The sequence below is a fragment of the Mastigoproctus giganteus genome, chromosome 10, assembly GCF_048544385.1.
Source record: "Mastigoproctus giganteus isolate SK-2022 chromosome 10, ASM4854438v1, whole genome shotgun sequence".
Taxonomy (NCBI): domain Eukaryota; kingdom Metazoa; phylum Arthropoda; class Arachnida; order Uropygi; family Thelyphonidae; genus Mastigoproctus; species Mastigoproctus giganteus.
In genome coordinates, this window is record NC_143584.1 from 2,430,818 (window position 1) to 2,449,905 (window position 19,088).

General features: G+C 39.4%; 1 protein-coding gene across 1 annotated transcript in view; it reads right to left on the bottom strand.

Moving 5' to 3' along the window:
- The window catches only part of LOC150078631 (type I phosphatidylinositol 4,5-bisphosphate 4-phosphatase-A-like), a 62,067-nt gene extending 56,983 nt beyond the window's left edge, over positions 1-5,084 (bottom strand). The window contains exon 1 of the mRNA XM_090382820.1: positions 4,952-5,084. Within this exon, the coding sequence (XP_090238946.1) occupies positions 4,952-5,000 (49 nt within the window). The 5' untranslated portion in view covers positions 5,001-5,084. The remainder of the gene's footprint in view (positions 1-4,951) is intronic.
- Between the last annotated feature and the right edge of the window lie 14,004 nt (positions 5,085-19,088).

Consider the following 19,088-nt stretch of genomic DNA (forward strand, 5'->3'; position numbering starts at 1 on the left):
GCAGTTTTGGCATTACCATTTCATTTCAATAATGAAATGATAATGCCAAAACTGATAATGCACGGCTGGCCGCAACCATTAAGATGCTCGTCGGCGATATGAATTCCTTTGATACTTGGGAAACTACTGTGAGTAGGATTCCTCAATCAGCTTTTCGGTGGAAATCTACCCACTGATCTAGCAAATGTCTTCAACTCTTGAGATTTCTCCCAACACAAATGCTACCTGCGGCGAAACTCTCGACGGCGACTTTCATAGGTTTGCAAGGAACTGTGCACAGGCGAGAGGTGCTCACATTCCACAACCAGATGATCGATGGCACTTGCCCAAACCCCCGAAAATCAGTTCTTAATTTGACATCACTGCATTCCACTAAGGCCAGATATCTGGATGTTGGCCTTTAATTTTCCTGGTTCGATTTTAATTATTTAATTTTAAATTTAATTATTTCCTTTCCTTTGGGTTATTTCAACAATATACTCAGAAGCCATAGCATACGGCTGTGATTGGATTATTGCACTTATTAGAGTTTTTTTAGTAGCAAAACATCTCAATAGCATTTCCTCGTATAGGCGCTTTTCAGTTACTTTCACCAGGAGTGATGCCTGTCTTTGGTCTCTTTCAAAAACAGTTCGATGTCTTTTTTTTTTTTTTTTTTTTTAGGTTTAGTTTCCCTACTTGGACACAATATTTCAAGTGGGGTTCCCCCATTTGCCTTATTCAGTGGAATTATAAGTTACATTACCTCTAAAAGCATTTGTCGAAAAATCACCTAGAGAACACTATGGCACCACCCCCTTTGCTAGTTATCCGCTCTCTCCAATCTATCAGTTTTATTGATTTTAGGTGACAACCTTCTTTAATAAAGTTACATGAGGTAACTTCCATATGATATTCACCGCTTCGGGTCGATACGCATGGCACAGTTCTTTGAATGACACAACCTATCAAACAAGATTAAAAAGAACCAGTGGAGAGACGAACCCCACATAGTGGGTTTGTCAGGCTATTGACCTTTCATATAGCACTTTTAGAAAAGTTATATCCTTCGAGCTTTTTATTGCTCTATAACTTTCCTATGCTTCTTTTTTTCTTGTATTAAAGCAGCCCGTTCTTCATTCATCCAATTCCGGATGAATTGGACGAATGAAATATGATCCTCCCTATTATATATCCATTTGTGGTTTCCATGATGACGGCTTAAAAGTTATTCCGCAGTTATCCCCATTCGCTGCGTTCGTGTCACTTGGGCGTAAGACAATCAAAGCATCACACAGAGGTTAGAAATTAAGAAAATCAATGAAATGAAGGATTCAGGAAAACAAAAGTAACTTTAGTCACTTAGAAATAGAGAAAAGAAAGAATATGAGGTGTGATCAAAAAGTCCGGGGACTCACTTTGCATCTTGAATCTGTGACATCGTAGCGAGTTGCTACTTGTTGAAAACGTGCGGCAATTCACCTACACACAGTTAGACATGCATCACTTGTTTATCTGCAGTAAGTGCAAATTAGCGCACGTTGAAGAGTTATTTGTTTCGTTGCATTTTACAACGTTATTTTATTGAGCAGTTCATTTGCATCAATTTGCATTAAGTTTAAAGAGAGTCACTTGTCTTTCCAAGATGATCCTCGGTCTGGCCATCCTCGAAGAATAAGCAACTGACTCGAGCCCGCTATGCTGTCTTTCCAGTTGAGAGATGTAATGCAGCATCTTAGACTGTCATAGCCCCCTTTTTTTTTTGGAGGAATTCTCGTTTCAAAAAAAAAAACTACGGCTTCGCTTGACACCATCCACTAACACTCCATGTTCACGTAATTGCGAAAGATTCAATATATGACATTGTCTAGATCAGGGCTAATGATCATTTGAATCAAAAATGGCGCCTTTATATTCACCCCCTTCCCCGGCCACATGAACTATGATCCATCCGTTCCATATTAGAATGGATACGGAATAGTGGCATAGCTACCATGTAGGCAGGCAAGGCAATTGCCTCCGGGCCCTTTGGGGGCCCGGCGTCTTTGGCCGTCTCCTGTTTTTGCAATTTTCATTAATTATGTAGGGGCCCGAACATGTTCTTTGCCTCCGGGCCAGAAAAAGGGTAGCTACGCTAGTGATATGGAATATCCGTTATAATATTGAATGAATGCATAGACAAAGGTGAAGAGGAAATCACTTGTATAGGTCAATGGGATGTATTCCACCAATGTGAATGAAATAACTGCAGATCTTAGTTCTCCCTCCGGATAGAGAGACATAAACAACGCTATAGATTAACATTGGTATCAACCTATAACCTCGCATTAATCAGGGGCAGGCTTCAAGGAAGCACGACTGAACAATTCAACACTCTGCATGACCTCTGACCCCGACAAGCGGGTCGACGATAACAAATAAAGATTATCACAGATAATTAAATAAAATAAATCGCAGACAGCAAATAAAGATTATCACAGCACCGACCTGTCGTGTGTTGGCTAACACCCCAAACTGAATAAGATGAAGAACAGCTGTTCAATAGAACACGTCGATTCCCGAACTTTTATACCTTGGCTCCCCTTGAAATATTTTATAAATTTCACGTCCTCCCCGTCCACAAGTGTAAACAAATGAGCGGATAAAAATTTTTAGCTATAAATATGCATTTGTATAAATTAATATACACTGAGTTGGGTTGCTAAACAATCTCCCACCCCTTCTGTGGGAATGAACTAATCTGTGACACTGGTGAGGGCTCAATTTGAATTTGGGTGAGACTGATATAAGTGTAGTTTGCATATTGCGATCAGTTTTTGCATGTCTGAGAAGATGAAGAACGGATCAGCATCGAGATCTTTGTGGCTTCGAAGTAGAATGGCTGTAGGAGCAAGACGTGCAAGTGCGACTATCTTCGCACCAGCTAACTTTTTAAGTGTTCTCGTTCTCTGCTGTGACCAGCTCAACACTGGTCGAACAACCAGCCAAAAGGTCACACATGGGACAGCTATGTGTGGTCGACGTCTCGTCTCTTAACACAGCAGCGGCGCTGCACAGTGGCCCAACAAACCACCCAGTACAATGTACGAATAGCAAGACCAATATCCACATGGGCAATGCGCCAAACATTAGCTCATATAGACTATGGCAGTGGATGGCCGTGACGGATACTCAAGAAACCGCCTTGCATGAGCACATCAGCAACACGTGTCCATATTCCAGTATGGACACGTGCAAATCTGTTGCCTGGTCTGATGAATCCAACTTTCAACTCTTTTATGGTGATGGGCGCATCCGAATTTGGAGAAAAAAACACGAGGCCACGACAACTGGATGCACTGTTGGTGCTCGCTACGATCGAATGCTATTATGCGAAAGCCTACCTTTCTATTATCGCCGACAAAGCGCCTTCCTGATGGCAGTGGATCAAGGCAACCCCATCGTCTTATTGACAGACAATTCATCTCATCACCACGACAACGCGCCATGCTACAAGGCCCGCCAGGTTCCAGGAACATAATAAATTCTCCGTCCACATATGATTGCCCAAATCATCCCATCTCAACCCAATTGCGCATGTTTGGGACCTATGGAAAAGGACATTCGATGCTACTGCCCTTCACCTATGTAAGGGAATTACTAAGGGGCATATTACGCAATACAAGGTTGCACTAGAACAGGACACTCTGCAACACCTTGGAATCCATGCCAAGAGGTGTACAGGTTATATTACAGGCTAAAGGTGGCTCACGAGGTATTAGGTAGGTGTTGCTAATGCAAAGTCAACTCAGTGTATACTTCAATACGTAATCTCAAATACATAATCTCAAAGACTAAAACAAAATTGATGAAATGGATGAAAAACAAATGATAAAATAAAACTGATTAAAAAATAATGAAATATAATTTAAATAGCACAACACGGGTCTTCAAAAACCGAATTACGTAATCCCGAAGGGAGAGTATTCCATACTTTAAGAACCTCTGCACTAAGATAATCAGTGCATTACCAGCGATACTGTTTTCAAGTTTAGCCATTTGAAAGCAGCAGGAGAAAATGGTTTTTAAATTTCGATCAGCTTATTTTTGAACTTTCCAACAAAGATTATATTTAAAAAAAAAAACAACTATTCCATCTTATGTTAAACTCAATTATTTTCTTGAAAATACATGTTAAACCGAACCTAATTATTTCCTTGTGAACATTTGCTTAATCTGTTATACTTTTTTTTTTAATGAATACCCCTCTAGGTAGGTGGCTGGGCTGTATGGAATATGAAATCAGAGTTAATAAACAAAAATAATATTTGATTGAGGGGAAAGACAGCTAAAACTGCAAGGTTTCTCCCAACCCTATTTAACTGATTAAGAAATATTCGTGGTGGCCATTATTATGTTTATTAGATATATTGTTTGGAAATTATGCAGATGTTTGTAAGGTATTAACAAATTAAAACCTATATAGCTCACTACCAAAACACATTTTGATAATGTCCCCCCCCCCAACCAAAGTTGCACGATACAATTTCATACCACTAATGATATCGTGTAATGCAATTTGATATAAGCGCGTGGGCACAGTAACTCACTCTAAACTGGAAATAATAAAAAAACTCCTCTTATACTCATTCAATTAAATGTTTACTGCAGTTCACACGATATCCAATTTATATGCTTATCAACGGAGATTCAAATTTTCTACAACTCTGCTAGAGCAAGATTCGTGTCATAAGCGAACTGTGATGCCCTATTCGTGAAGAATTTCATCAAAAATTTTATGAAATCATTTTCGTTTTCAGCATTCCAATCTGGCAGTTAAGCTTCCTTTTAAGCGATTTGTTTAAATACTGCCAGTTCTTAAAACTGCTGGAAGCCATGTTATATTATTAACGTTGTATTTAACGTAGTTTCATTTGGGGCCATGTACAGGAGACACGCCAGTTTTAAATGGCAAGAAATAATTATTACTTACATTTTGGATCGCCTTCGAAGCCTTTTCCAAGTTCAAATTCATACGCCATTTCCAATAAAAAAACAATCAAAGCAAAACACAACTAAGCCTAACTGGTAAACATTTTAAACACACGTCATTGCTTGCAAGAACACAAAAACACATGCACGACGCGCTCTGGCAATAATTGGAAATGAATTATTTTAAATATGGCAGATATTTTTAATTCGTTTTGAAATTATACTTTTTCGGGAAAGTTTCGAGATGGGTGTTTGAAATTTGTGTTTATAATCGCGCACTGTTTATTCGTTAAGTCTATTTAGAAATGGAATTTTTTATTTTGAGTTTACCGATAATAATTAAAAAAAGAACTACGGATGAAACATAAATTATATTTTATAAATTCTAATTTATCAAGTTGATCTTGAGAATTGATCGCAGTTAAGGTGAATTCTTTCTTTCTCAGGAAGTGAGAAATCTTAGCTTCTCTCTCTCTCAAAATTAAATTACTATGATATGATAATGATTCAGGCTGGCAAAATATTTTTGCTTAGTTCATTAGAATTAAACAATTCAGTACAGCTACTTTAATAATACAATTATGTTACATTCGGTATTAGTGTAGTAGTAGGGTCTTAGGAGAATCAGCGAAGGAAAAAAACCATGCTACCCTAGCCTGAGACCGACTAATTAAGCCACGTTGTGAAAAAGGCCCATAAAAATTCCTCCCGTCATTGACGACGCTCGAACTCAGGTCTTTTCCACCAAATGTGGGGGAAGGATGGTGATCCTACCACCTGTGCTACCCAAAAGGGGGTAATAGTGATAAATTATGCAAGGAAGCAAGCTTATGCAAAAAACAGAAAAAAAGAGAGAAAACACTGTCCATCCTGTCACTCTATTATTAGACTTTACATTCCTACTGCAATAACTTACGCTTCTCCTGTTTGGTTTCTTAAAGCTGCAACCGCAGTAAACCGAAGAACATTGGACATAATCCAACGGTCGATGCTACTCACCATCACCCGTGCCTGCCGTACAATCAGTAAACACGCCCTCTAGGTCCTTGCTGGGGCCCTCTCTCTGGACCTTGAGATAATCCGCAGCAGTATGGCATATTACATTGCCAAGGGATTGCTCTGCACCTTTTTGAATTTCACCATAGACCCAACAAACAGAGAATCAGAAGGCAGAAAAAACTAGACTCCAAAGGCATCTACAGCAGGATCGATGGGCTGCATCAACAACAGGCGAAATCACAGAAAAGTTCTTGCCCAGTATTGAAAGGGAGTATCCAAAGCCTCCAACTTGGTCGGCCACGGATCATTCAATGCAAAATTAACCAACTTTGGGATCATCAAGAACCTACGTTGCACATGTGGGGAGGCAGAGACCTGGCACCACATTATGTTTGACTCTACCCATTATGAGGACCTTCGCTGCTGGTTAATGACAACAATCACGTACTTCCTGGAATCTGGAATCACATCTCCTCGACTCACCAGAAGAGTACAAGGCTTTTACTAAGTATGCACAGGAGCTTTTTGCCCGACGCAGGACATTAATTGCCATCCACAGAAACCACTAGCATGAGCCTTATTGACACATGCCATAGAATTGACTATAGTTTAGCTATAGTTGACTATAGCTAATTAAAGCTAGAATTTTAGCGAGAATTGACTATAGCTAAAAAACTAATTATCTAGTTTTTTATTAAATAAAAAAAAACCCTATTTTTCAAAGAAGAAATTACGCACTCCTTGCCCGAGACCGATTAACTCGGTCTCGGCGTGGGGAGGCAAAAAAAAAAAAAAACGGGATTTGGACGGGATTTGAACCTAGGCCTTTTGCACGTGGTTTGGAAAGACAGCGATCTCAACCAGTGTAATACTTGCACAGGTTTCATTACTGCTATTAATTGCATATGAGGGCAATCACTAATACCTAGCGATGCCTTATATTATCCAGTTTCAACATCCCGCTGGCCAAATTGTTATTTTCGTGCAACCACATTCAAAATAAATATAATTTACAGACTTTTGTGTTCACGGCAGAATAGGCGAAGTATTCAGAAGTGTCAGCAGCTGATTGTGTCAAATATACAGTCACGATTCACCACAATGAAGTGTGGCACTTCTCTATTAGCTTTGAATGTTGTCGTGAGTTCAGCAGGTTAAATAATCCAAAAAATTATAAAGAATAATACAGAGAAAAATGGTCCAGTTCCGCCCATCTGGAAATATGGGTCCCACACCATGCTGTGCCTGGGTTATGCACCTGTTTTTTTTTTTTTTTTCCCTTCAGAAAGTTAGGAGCACGTCAGATAAGATCCACACTCTACAAGCCGTAATGTTTCACTTCTAGTTTGTTTTTATTTAGATCAAAGAAGTGAACAACAACAAACACATGGATGCATTAGCGAACTCTGCGCGCTACGCATTGGAATGAGGTCTCACGTTACTCTATAAAAAGGAACCCTGCATTGCAAAAGAACAACAACTCTATTCTACAGAAAGTTTTCAAGCAATTTGCTCAGCAGTTACCAATAATCTAATCAAAACTAAATACGAGTCTTACTGTATATCTCCCATTCGAACACTTAAGGAGAAACCAGAACTGAGTTAATGAAGGCTGATGGAAATCTTGAACAACACAACTTAACTGCGTTAATTTTAAAAACAGCTTATTGCACAGGATCAAAAGTTAACATTTAAATTTAAGTTTTATTTTTAATTGTAAAATATAAAATTCAGAAGGATATCACAGTTTCGACCGCTCTTTGTGGATCTCTTTAGTGGATTTTGAATTAAAAGAATAATTCAGAATAATACAGAGCAAACTGGTCCAATGACTAATTCTAATGAAGAAAAGATGCCCGATGAATAATTCTAATAAGATCTTACATGCCCAATAGCGTATTGGCCATGTAAGTAAAGATGTTTTTAATTCTAAATCTCTTGAGGAAGATCTACAAAGAAGGGTCCAAACGTGTGATATCTCTGAATTTTAAATTAAAAAATATAATAAAATTAAATTTAAATGTTAATTGTTAATCCAGTGTGATAAATTCTTGATTTTATCATTTCATTTCCTAGCAAAGCCATACAGAACAAGTTCTCTCACGATCTGAAAGCACTTCAAAAGGGATAAGGATCTCGAATTCAGAATGGTTTAACCCAGAAGTAGAATTACTGTTTCGCAAAAAACAAAACAAATTACACCAAGGGACGAGACTCATGCAGCAGTAAAGATAATACACAGTTCTTGAACGGAGAAAGCATACTATAACAGCTGCTCTCTCAAAACTAACTGTAAAGAGGCAGAGAGGAAAAAAATGCATGGGATGCACATAAATCGCCAGGCGACGCAGAAGTCTATGGTAGATACAAGTTAGTCTGTAATCAAGTCACAAAGGAAATTAGGTAAGCAAACGCAGATTATGAAAAATCTTTGGCAAAGGATGCTAAGAAACACAGCAAAGAGTTCTTTACTTATATAAACTCTAGAAGGAAGGGGATGAATCAGATTGGTCCAAATTAATATCAATGGTTTGACTGTAGATGATCATTCTCGGATAGCTGCCGAACTAAATGAGTATTTTGCATCGACATTCACACATGAGGAGTTATTCAAGGAGGAGAGGGCCAGATGTTTAGCAAACTCTAACAGGGAGTTAAATGATTTTGTAATAACTGAGAGAAAAAATGGAGGAGAATTTGTTGAAGTTAAACACACGAAAGGCACCTGGGGTGGATGGAATCTATCCAGTTATATTAAAGGAGGCAGTAAATGAAGTAAGAAAACCCTTAGCCATAGTTATGAGAGCTTCCTTGTACTCGTGGGAAGTCCCCACGGACTGGAGATGTGCAAATGTGACCCGAATTACCAAAGGAGGATCGAAGGGTGATACAAGTAATAATAGACCTGTGAGTTTAACTTCTGTTCCAGGAAAATTAATGGAGGAACTGATTAAAGATGCATTGCAGGATCATTTAGATAACACTGCAGCAATAATTCAGACACAGCATGGGTTTGTTAAAGGGAGGTCTTGTTTGACCAATTTGATTGGATACTATGATGTGGTCACAAAGGAACTGGATGCAAAAATTCATTTTGAAATTATGTACTTGGATTTCAGGAAAGCTTTTGATACTGTTTGCAAATGAAAGACTGCTGTACAAATTGGAGCATGGCATTAAGGGCAAGTTGCTACAATGGATAAAAGGATGGTTGAGTGGGAGAAGACAGGGAGTGGTAATCAGTGGGTACTGCTCTACGTGGACTAATGTTATTAGTGGCATACCTCAGGGTTCGGTGCTGGGCCCATTGTTGCTTTGTGTATTTATCAATGGTATTTATGAAGGTATACCAAGCTTAATGTCAAAGTTTGCAGATGATACAAAGGTTGGCAGGGTTGTTAATAACAGTAATGAGAGTATCCTGCGGCAACAGGACCTGAAAAAGTTGGGTAGATGTGCTGAGAAGTGGCAAATGAAGTTTAACATTGATTAAACTGCAAAGTACTGCGTATGGGTAGAAGTAACTCCAGAGAAACGTATCAACTATGTGGTGTTACACTCAGGATAGTGGAGAACGAAAGAGATCTGGGGGTAATTGTGCAGGCAGATATAAAGTTTTCTGAGCAATGCAGACAGGTTACCACAATAGATCATGGGGTCTTGTCAATGATATACATGAATTTTGCGAGCACGGATAAGGGGGTGATTACACCTTTGTATAAGGCAACGGACAGGCCACACCTGAGTACTGCGTATAGGTCTGGAAGCCTCATTTTAGCAAGGATATAGAGTTTCTAGAAGGAATATAGAGAAGGGCAACAAGATTAGTGAAGGGAACAAAGGGGTGCTCTTATGAAAAAAGGCTTAAGTTCTGCAAATTGCAGCTTCTGGAGACTAACACCTGCGAGGCGATCTGATTGAGCTGTATAAGGCCTTGAATGGATTGAGCGGCTCAATGCTGATGGGCGTCTTCCTCTTGCTCAGATTGCGAACCTGAGGGGCTATATATTCAAACTGAGGAAAGGCAGTTATAGAATAGATGTACGGAAGTTTGCCTTTAGCCAGTGGGTAGTTGATTGCTGGAACAAACTTCCATCTGTTGCTGTGGAAGTTTTGATATCGTAAATAAATTCAAGGCAAAACTAGAGAAACATTTGGAACGAATGGATCAGTGAAATGGGATTTTTTTTAATTTGTTTTAAATTTTTTGGCTGATGCTGCATAAGTTTGCTTTCTTGCATCATGTGCCCCTACTAGTGCTAATGATGGTGCTAAAACGCGGAGGTACCTCGTAGGGGTATCACTGTAGGAGATTTATAAATTCGGTATCCGAGCTGGGCCAGAAGTTCTTGAAGAATTGAGAGTCAGATGAATTCTTAGAAATATCGAGGGAAATCAAGGAAGTGAAAACTTCGGAATTCTATCAATTAAAGCTAGAAATGTGTTTTGCTGTTTGCTCGAAGAAAAATCTGAATTTCCGGAAGAAAAATTAACACGCTACCATTACCTGCGACCGACTAACTCAGCGACATTGTAAAAAAGGCTCAAAAGGATTCCTCGTGTCATTGACGGGATTTTAACTCACGTGTCTTCCACCCCATGTGGAGAGGATGGTCATTATATCAACTGTGTGTTACCCACGAGGACGAATTTTCCGAAACCACATCTGGTCTAGTTAAAATCTGCATTCTGAAATGATACAGCATTTTTACTTATACATCGCTCACAGCTTAAGGTGGCAATTTAAAAGTGTGCAACCAATTTGGAAGAAATTAAGAATTATATTCACGGCACTTTATTAAATTAAATAAATGCAGATATTTGCCAATTTATTTGGAAAAATCTTCTAAACAATTTTTTACAATTCATGAATAGTAAAAAAATGTTTTGAAGATTTTGCGCGATATTTAAAAGTAACATCCTTGATCGAAAATTTCAAGTTGGTGTAACAAGAAAGCGCAATTATAATTTAGCAATTGTTTTAATTTAATTTTGTCAGTTATTTGTAAATTTATTAATTTACGAATAACTGAAAAAAACACTAACTTTGTAAAAATAAGTAATGAAGAGCCTCAATTATCGCAAATCTGATCTTTTGAATTGTCCTTGTCGTATTACTACCCTCTGCTAACTCCCCCCCATAAGGGATTTGAAGCTTTGTTCTAACTCGGACAGTGGATTTAGATGCATCTCTTTAAGTAAGAGATTAAAACAGGGTTCGGGCCAACTCTGCCTCGAAAACGAGTTGTATTGCAAAATAACTGTAATGTCGAAATGGATGTTCAGAGATTTGTAAACTCCTTGGGAAATTTCAATGGAATGGACCTTTAGAATTTTATTGGGGAAAACATAAGAAAGATGCATAGAAATAAGCGACCTACAGATGAAGAGTGATGAGTAATGTACCTATAAAATGCCCTCAACCACAAGCAAATATACTAAAAACAATCAAATAGTCTCCCTATTTGATTGTTTTTAGTATAGTTAGGGAGACATTTATTTGCCTCCCTAACAACTGGAATTGTTGTTAGGGAGACTATTATTTAAAATGAAAATTTGCCGCCCCTTCTGTATATCTTTCAGAAAACATTGAGAAGTAGAATCTTAGAAAGTCGGATTCATTATATTATCAAATCAATCGCGAAAGTAGAGAAATCAAAAACTGTGAAGGCCTGGAGGCCATTTACCACAGGCACTTTACAAAAAGATTTCAATAAAAATCACTTTTGCTGTTTTATACAGGATCATTCCAGACTCCATTGAAAAAGAGGGCAGTTAGATTAATTAATGACCCATCTCTTACAGTCTCCCCGTTTCTGTCTCATAGACGTTCTGTTTCTGCTGCACGCCGTTCGATAGATGCTTCCATGGGCACTGTTCTACTGAATTGGGTTCTGCATTCCCCCCCCCCCCAATCTCTCTCTCTTCCTCTCTCTTCGAAACCAGTTCGAACACGTGCCGCAACTAGTCAACATCCTTTTGCTGCCCAACTTCAAACTCACAGAGCGAACTTTTCTTTTTTCTCATTTATCCCTTCAACTTCCGTTTTCAGGAATAATTTCTTTTTTTTGAAACAGAAATTCAAGTCTAACGTCGACAAGTATCTTCTTTCATCTTCTCAACCTTCAATCCACGCACGATACTAGTACTATAGGTTCTAATACCTTTTGTTTTTGGGTTTCCATAAATAAATAAAACTACATTCCTCGAATCAATCTTATATGATATAGGGCGTATTATTTTGCTGGACGTAACTGTCACCAGAGGCACAGGCACAGGCAGTGAGCATAACGCGTTCACTGAAATCAAGGTACTATCACTGGTCCATCCTTTGACCGCCAGACAGTTTTCAACAGTGCAGTTGTAGGTTGTAGGCAGCAATGGTACACGGCGAAGTCTTACTGTCTTCCTTCTTCCCGCACAGCAATTACTCGTACTTGTGTGGGGCGTCTACTGCTGTTATCCTTGCAAAATTGGCATTTAGAAGCACCTAAGCACCTTGGCATTTAGAAGCACCTTGTTTACTGATTGAAGGTTCACAATGTTTTCTCAGCGACTGATGGAATGATTATCCCGAGTCACAATCACATGACACGTCACTACTTTCATTAGTTTGGTGACAGATCAGTTACAAATAAATCGAATAAACTGTCTGTAAAATGCAACGGAGGAGCTGTTTGGGAATCTTTAAGTCAAAAATCTTTAGGATTCTCCAAAGACCTCTGATTTCTAAATGATGAGAGTCTTGGACAATGAAAATTTTGTTAAACCATCCAGAGATTTCAACTTAGCACTCAAAGTACAGAGTTTTGATTACTCCAGATCTCAGTTGCCCTGTTTTAATAACACGGTGCCAAGAACTAATTTGTTTTGCTTTACTGAGAAACGACTTTCTCCTTCGAATGCACCAGCCATTTTTCATGGGGTTTTTATTTTGATGACACATGTGTCATACAGGCATGGCGATTGATTTATTTATCTGGGATATACTTCTAATAGAAAATTGGGTAGACAGCACGTTTATGTAATGTCATTTTGCATCACGCGCATTGGCTAATATGGATAGGGACCTACGCTTTTTTCGTGTCATCTGAAAACTAACAACATCTGACGTTACGCCTTTCCCGTGTTTTGAAGACTACCTGGGACTCTAACAGGATGAATCCCTGCTCCGAGTAGGTAATTCTTAAGTTTATAGTGCATGATTGAAGGTTTAATATTTTACTACTTTTCTATTGTCGTTGATAGAGCAGGGCGGGCATGAGAAATTTGGGTACCATGGACTAATAACATGACATATATCCACTTATAGTCAATGGCACACATATTCTTTATTCTTGGTGAGCATCGCTGTATTTACTTTTAAAATAACTGTTTAGATTTTTATTTGTGTCCTATGAAAAGTAGAGAAGAGAAAGACACCTCTGGTTGTGGGCGCTGATTGTCAGAATTGAGAAAGTCGAATAGTTGGCTTTTGTTCAGCAGTATGTTGAGAAGAGAATTCATATTTTGCAGGCACTAGACTAAATATCCGTATGAGTCCTTAGAGGAAATTCAAATAATGATGCCACCTTAACAAATATAAATAATTACAACTTTACTTGACTGCAAAACTTTTAATGTACATGGACGAAAACTTCGACTTAGGATTTTGGCTTCATGTTGTTATTATTATTATTATTCGTTTATTTAAACACAAGGTTTTGTCCCTGCATATCGTGAAATCAGGGCCTAATATAAGTTGCAATGCAGGTAAATACACTGCTCGACAAAATTAAGGGAACAACAGGTTTTTATGAATATTTTATCGCGAACGGTGTCGCAGAAGACACTGTTCTGCAAGGTTCTTGTAGAACCTTGCAAAGTTTTCTAAAACTTTCCTCTTCAAGGAAAGTTTAAGAAAAATTGTAATGGAAAGGCGATGCACCCCAGGCGGGAGAACGAAAGAAATCAGGGCCGAATTAAAAGTAGACACAAGAGTTTGCGTTTATAAATTATTTTTTCAAAAGTTAGATACTGAAATTAGAATAACCGTATTTATTTACCAGTTTCAATTCGTTACGATTTAAGACATTTAAAAAAATATATAACTTAAATCATTAAATATGGATCGAAATGCGTGTGGGCTTGTAATTCTAGAGGTGGTCAGGATATTCTAAAATTCTTTTGGCTGTTGCCCGGCTAGCTCAGTCAGCAGAACACGAGACTTTTCATTGCGGGGTCATGGGTTCGAGTCCCACGCTAGGCGTTCATTTCGTTATCGCTTGGCATTCTGGGAATGCAGAGATTATTTAAATCAAATGAATTCAGCGTAATACATACACACGTGATTTTTTTTCCTTTTTTTGTAAGGAAATGGCCAATTTAATTTTTGAGGCATGCTGGTAGAAATTGTAGGATAATGCCAAACTTGTTAATCTAACGCCCATCTGGAACAGTACAGGCAGCCCTCGTGACTTTATGGTAGTTTGTCAACCGGTTCGCATAGCAGGTGGGGATCTGTGTGAAGAAACCAAGGTTCGTACTAAAAACAAGAAAAGCAAGTTTATTCTTTGATATAAAAAAACAAAATGAAATAATTTTTTAAATATTGGACTCGATCAAAGTTATTACTGGAGATTTTAAAATAAGGCGAATTAGGAGAGTAAATTTTAAAATTAATAAGTTGTGCATCAGGTTATTCGTCCTGAATCTGCTGTGAGGTGACGAATATTAAAGTAGACGAAGCATGAAACGCGAGAATCGAAACCATCATATATTAAGATAAATTTTAAATTTCCTTCAGAAGCAAACGGAATAAGAAAAAAAAAAAAAAGCATGCAACGGGTAAAGGTAAGCTGGGCAGTAAGGTAAACATAATCTACTCCAGTAACCCTTTGGAAAAACTTTTCTGGAGGAGAATATAAAGTATCTGCGAATTTTAGCACACGGATGCGATCTCGTGTTGCCTTTGGCACTCATACAAAAGCAACACCAGAGACTGCTCCCCATGGTACTATTGATCGAGTGGTACTACCATGGTACTACCAATCGAGTGTCACTTAATTTTACCAAGTGAACAAGTTACTAGAAGAGACAGACAACTTGCACAATTTGGTTTTGAAGGGAGTCCCTAAAGGCATTTCGAAATCTCCACTCGTCCTGTGAAAACGGCAAATCGACCGAAGAATGCACCCAATTACAAACATAATACATTGGTGCCTCATATCCTTAGTTGCTTTAGTGCTTAACACACACATACACACACACACGCACACACACACACACACACACACACACACACACACACACACTGATTCTAAGAAAATAAGGATGACTGTGGACATAATTTCCTTTTTTCTCTTCTATCCACATGAGCGGTCTTAGTGGTGCTAATCTCCAGCGCACTACCGTGCCATCCTGCAGAGTGCCCTCCTGTGTAAAAGGCAGAATTCCAGAGGGACAGAATTTGCTTTATGTGGTAGGATGTTGTTGTAGCAGGGTTTTCGGAACTTCGGCGAGTAAGGTCATATTGACCTTAGTCGCTGAAGCTCTAACTTTTTTAACTTTTAAATCTTCTAAGATTTAACTGTTTTCTGGGTGAAAAACTCGAGTTTCAGCGAAAAAACCACGCTACCCTCGCCGTAATCTTCCGCTTCGTCGTGTCAAGCGGTCTTCAAGTGCGCATGCAAATCTTCATTAATGTTTAAAATTAGGAGGAGCATTTTCAAATTCACGATGGCTCGTGATCGAAGACAATTCTTCTAAGTTATCGGAAACAAACACGAGGAAGTTTGTTCCCCAAGTTTCTGTCACAAAAGAAGACGAACTATTTAGCCGGTCGATAAATCTCGGACGACGAAATCAAATTTAACTGATATAAATAATTCAAAAGTCGAGCGAATTAAGAGCGGTAGCAACCAAAGTTTTACTTCGCGGATCCCCCGAGTAATAGAAGTTCATGCAGGGAACGGTTAATAAATCTTTTCAATAAAGTAACTTCTTGAATGTGTTCAGTTTATTAAAAATAAAGCCGAAAAATCAAACTGAATTTGCTCTGAAATGCATCAGAAGTTAGCTCATACTGAACTTCAAAGCTGTCGTGGGGAGGTAGCGCAGTTCGTAGAATCGCCCTCCTCCCCATAGAGGGTGAAAAAAGACCTTAGTCGGAGTCACTTAAATGACAGGAAGAATTTTTATAGGCCTTTTTCAAAACGTGGTCAATTTTCTGTTTGCTGAACGAAAAACCTGGGTTTCCAGGAGAAAACCGTGCTACACTCGCCTGAGGCCGACTAACTCAGCCACGTTTTGAAAAATGCTCATAGAAATTCCTCACATCACCGACGGGACTCTAACTCGGGTCTTTTCCACCCAGTGTTGGAAGGACGCCGTTTCTATCAATTGTGCGAACCACTAGGGTTGCTCACTTGAGCAGTAGGAAACGTTAAGCCCAGTCTTTGGAAGCCTAAATTTGACCTCTGCAGATCGGACGGGAACTACTTACGTTCAGAGTAAATCCAGCGAAGCTATCACTGAAATCATTTTAAATCATTCGTTTGAGTATACGTGTCTTTTATAAGAAACAAAAACACTTAATGTAGTAGTAGCATTAGCATTAGTAGAGGCACATGATGCAAGAAAGCAAGCTTATGCAGCATCAGCCAAACAAAAAAACAAAACAAAACCCATTTCATATATCCATTCCGTCTAAAAGTTTGTCAAGTTCTGCCATAAATCTATTTAAGCTATCAATTTCCACAACGACAGATGAAAGTTTGCTTCAGCAATCAACTACCCACTTGATAAAGGCAAACTTCCGCACATCTGTCCTAAAACTGTCCTTCCTCAGCTTGAATTTATGCCCCCTCAGGTTCAAAAAACCAAACCAAACTATTATATTTAGGTCACCCGAATAATTAAATTCATCTGCCGCGCTGTGTCTTGTGTCTGTTAATTGCGTATGTGCTATGGTCGATTTCTCTGTTTTGTGGACGAAAAACCCCAGTTTCTGGGTGAAAAACCTTGCTATCTACGCCTGAGACCAACTCACTCAGCCACAAAGTGAAAAAAAGCCCATTAAAGTTTCTCGCCTCATCGACGGGATTCGACCCCGGGCCTTTTCCACCCGGTGTAGGGAGGACGGTGACGGTACCATTGTGCTACCCGCGCAGACCACCCAGGTTCGGAATCTGAGGAAGATTAAGAATTCCATCAGATTGAGCCTGCTCAATCCATTCAAGGTCTTATACACCTCAATGATTGTATGCTGAAATTTTTTACTGAAATCCAGGGAAATCTTCGCAACCAGGAAACATACCTGCTTCAGGATGAAACAACATACAAAGCCCTAACGAGTTACGCGCAAGCGGTCTTTACCATCAGACAGGCAAAGCTTGCTGAACTTAGAGCTGCTCAGAACAACGACCCTCAAATGCAAACACGAACTAGGGTCGGATAGTATTTTTCCAACTGGTAAAAGATTAAGACAAAAGATTGTACTAAAGATTAAGATATTATGCCGGCATAATCATGGTTGGCACTCCTTGGAGTGCTGACTCCCAGAGAGTGCTTCGCCTTTGGCACTCATACAGGGGCATCTGCCCCTGTGATTTTTGATCCCTCTTCTCCCCGACCACTATTTCGCTTTACTCAGGTGGACTCCCTTCTCTATCTGTCCACCTTAGCTTCCCCCCCCACATTCGGACCACCCTTCCTCTTGTTCCACAGGCTTTCTCTTCCTGTTTTTTTTTTTTTTTAACTTGGTCTTCGTGCAGGACGCTCAGACGATCCTGGCGGAGATCAGTCAGAGAATAATGGACAGACTGGCGACCTCCTAGCGGTGTGTGTGCGGACAACGTGGAGTCCCACGAGTGATCCTGCGGCCGAATGCCAGCACATGCAACAGAACCTAACGCAACATGCCACATACAACACACAACACGTTTCTGGCATTTACAGTAGTACTGTACTGTATTTCTTCACAGCGTACATATGGCGCCTGCCCCTAACACCATGCACACTATACGCACCTCAATCAGATCACTTCGCAGGTGCCTAGGCTCCAGACATTGCAATTTACAGAACTTAAGCCTTTCTTGGTAAGAGGACCCTTTCGTTTCCCTCGCCAATCTTGTTGCCCTTCTCTGTTCTCGCTCAAGCAAATCTACATCCTTCTTAAAATGAGGATTCCAGACCTGTACGCAGTACTCAAGGCGTGGCCTGACCATTGCCTTATGCAGAGGGACAATCACCTCCTTTTCCCTGTTAGAAAAATTCCTGTATATCATTGACAAGACACCATGAGCTACTCTTGCAGACCGCCTGCACTGCTCAGAAAACTTCATATTTGGCTGCACAATTACCTTCAGGTCATTTTCATTCTCTACCACCCTAAGTGTAGTACCGCACAGTTGGTACGTTACTCTGGAGTTGCAACCCATATACAGTTCTTTGCGTTTCTCAATGTTAAACTTCAGTTGCCACCTCTCATTTCATCTGCCAAACTTTTCTAGATCGCGTTGCAGCAGTGTACTGTCATTACTGTAATTACTGTCATTAACAACCCTGCCAACCTTTGTATCATCTGCAAACTTCGACATTAAGCTTGATATACCTTCATCAATATCATTGATAAATACACAAAACAACAATGGACCCAACACTGAACCCTGAGGGACTCCATTAATAACATTTGACCACGAAGAGCAGTGTTCTTGATCTTAGTGGTCAAATTATTTGTGATGAAGTGTAATGAGTATTGAAAAACAGTCTTTGAGGTAGCACAGTGGTTTTAAGCACCATTTTCCCCACACCGATTGGAAAAGCTTCCGGTTCGAATACGGTAAAGGAAGAAAGGAACTGTTTTACCACTCCGTGGCTGAGTTCATCGGTCTCAGGCGAAGACTGCAAGGATTTTCCTCCCAGGAAACACGTTTGTCGTCCAGCAAACCTTTTGAGTATTCAAAGGTAAGAATTCTTTTAACGGTGACATGGTACTTGAGACCAAATTTCAGCAACTTGTTCAAGGATGGATATTTGCATCTATGCACACGTTTCTTTGGTAAATCATTCGTTTTTGGTAAGGGCTTTACGAGATTTTAAAGGGAACTGTTCTTGTTCTTAGTATTGTATAAGTTAACGAAAGCCAACCGTGTTCCCAC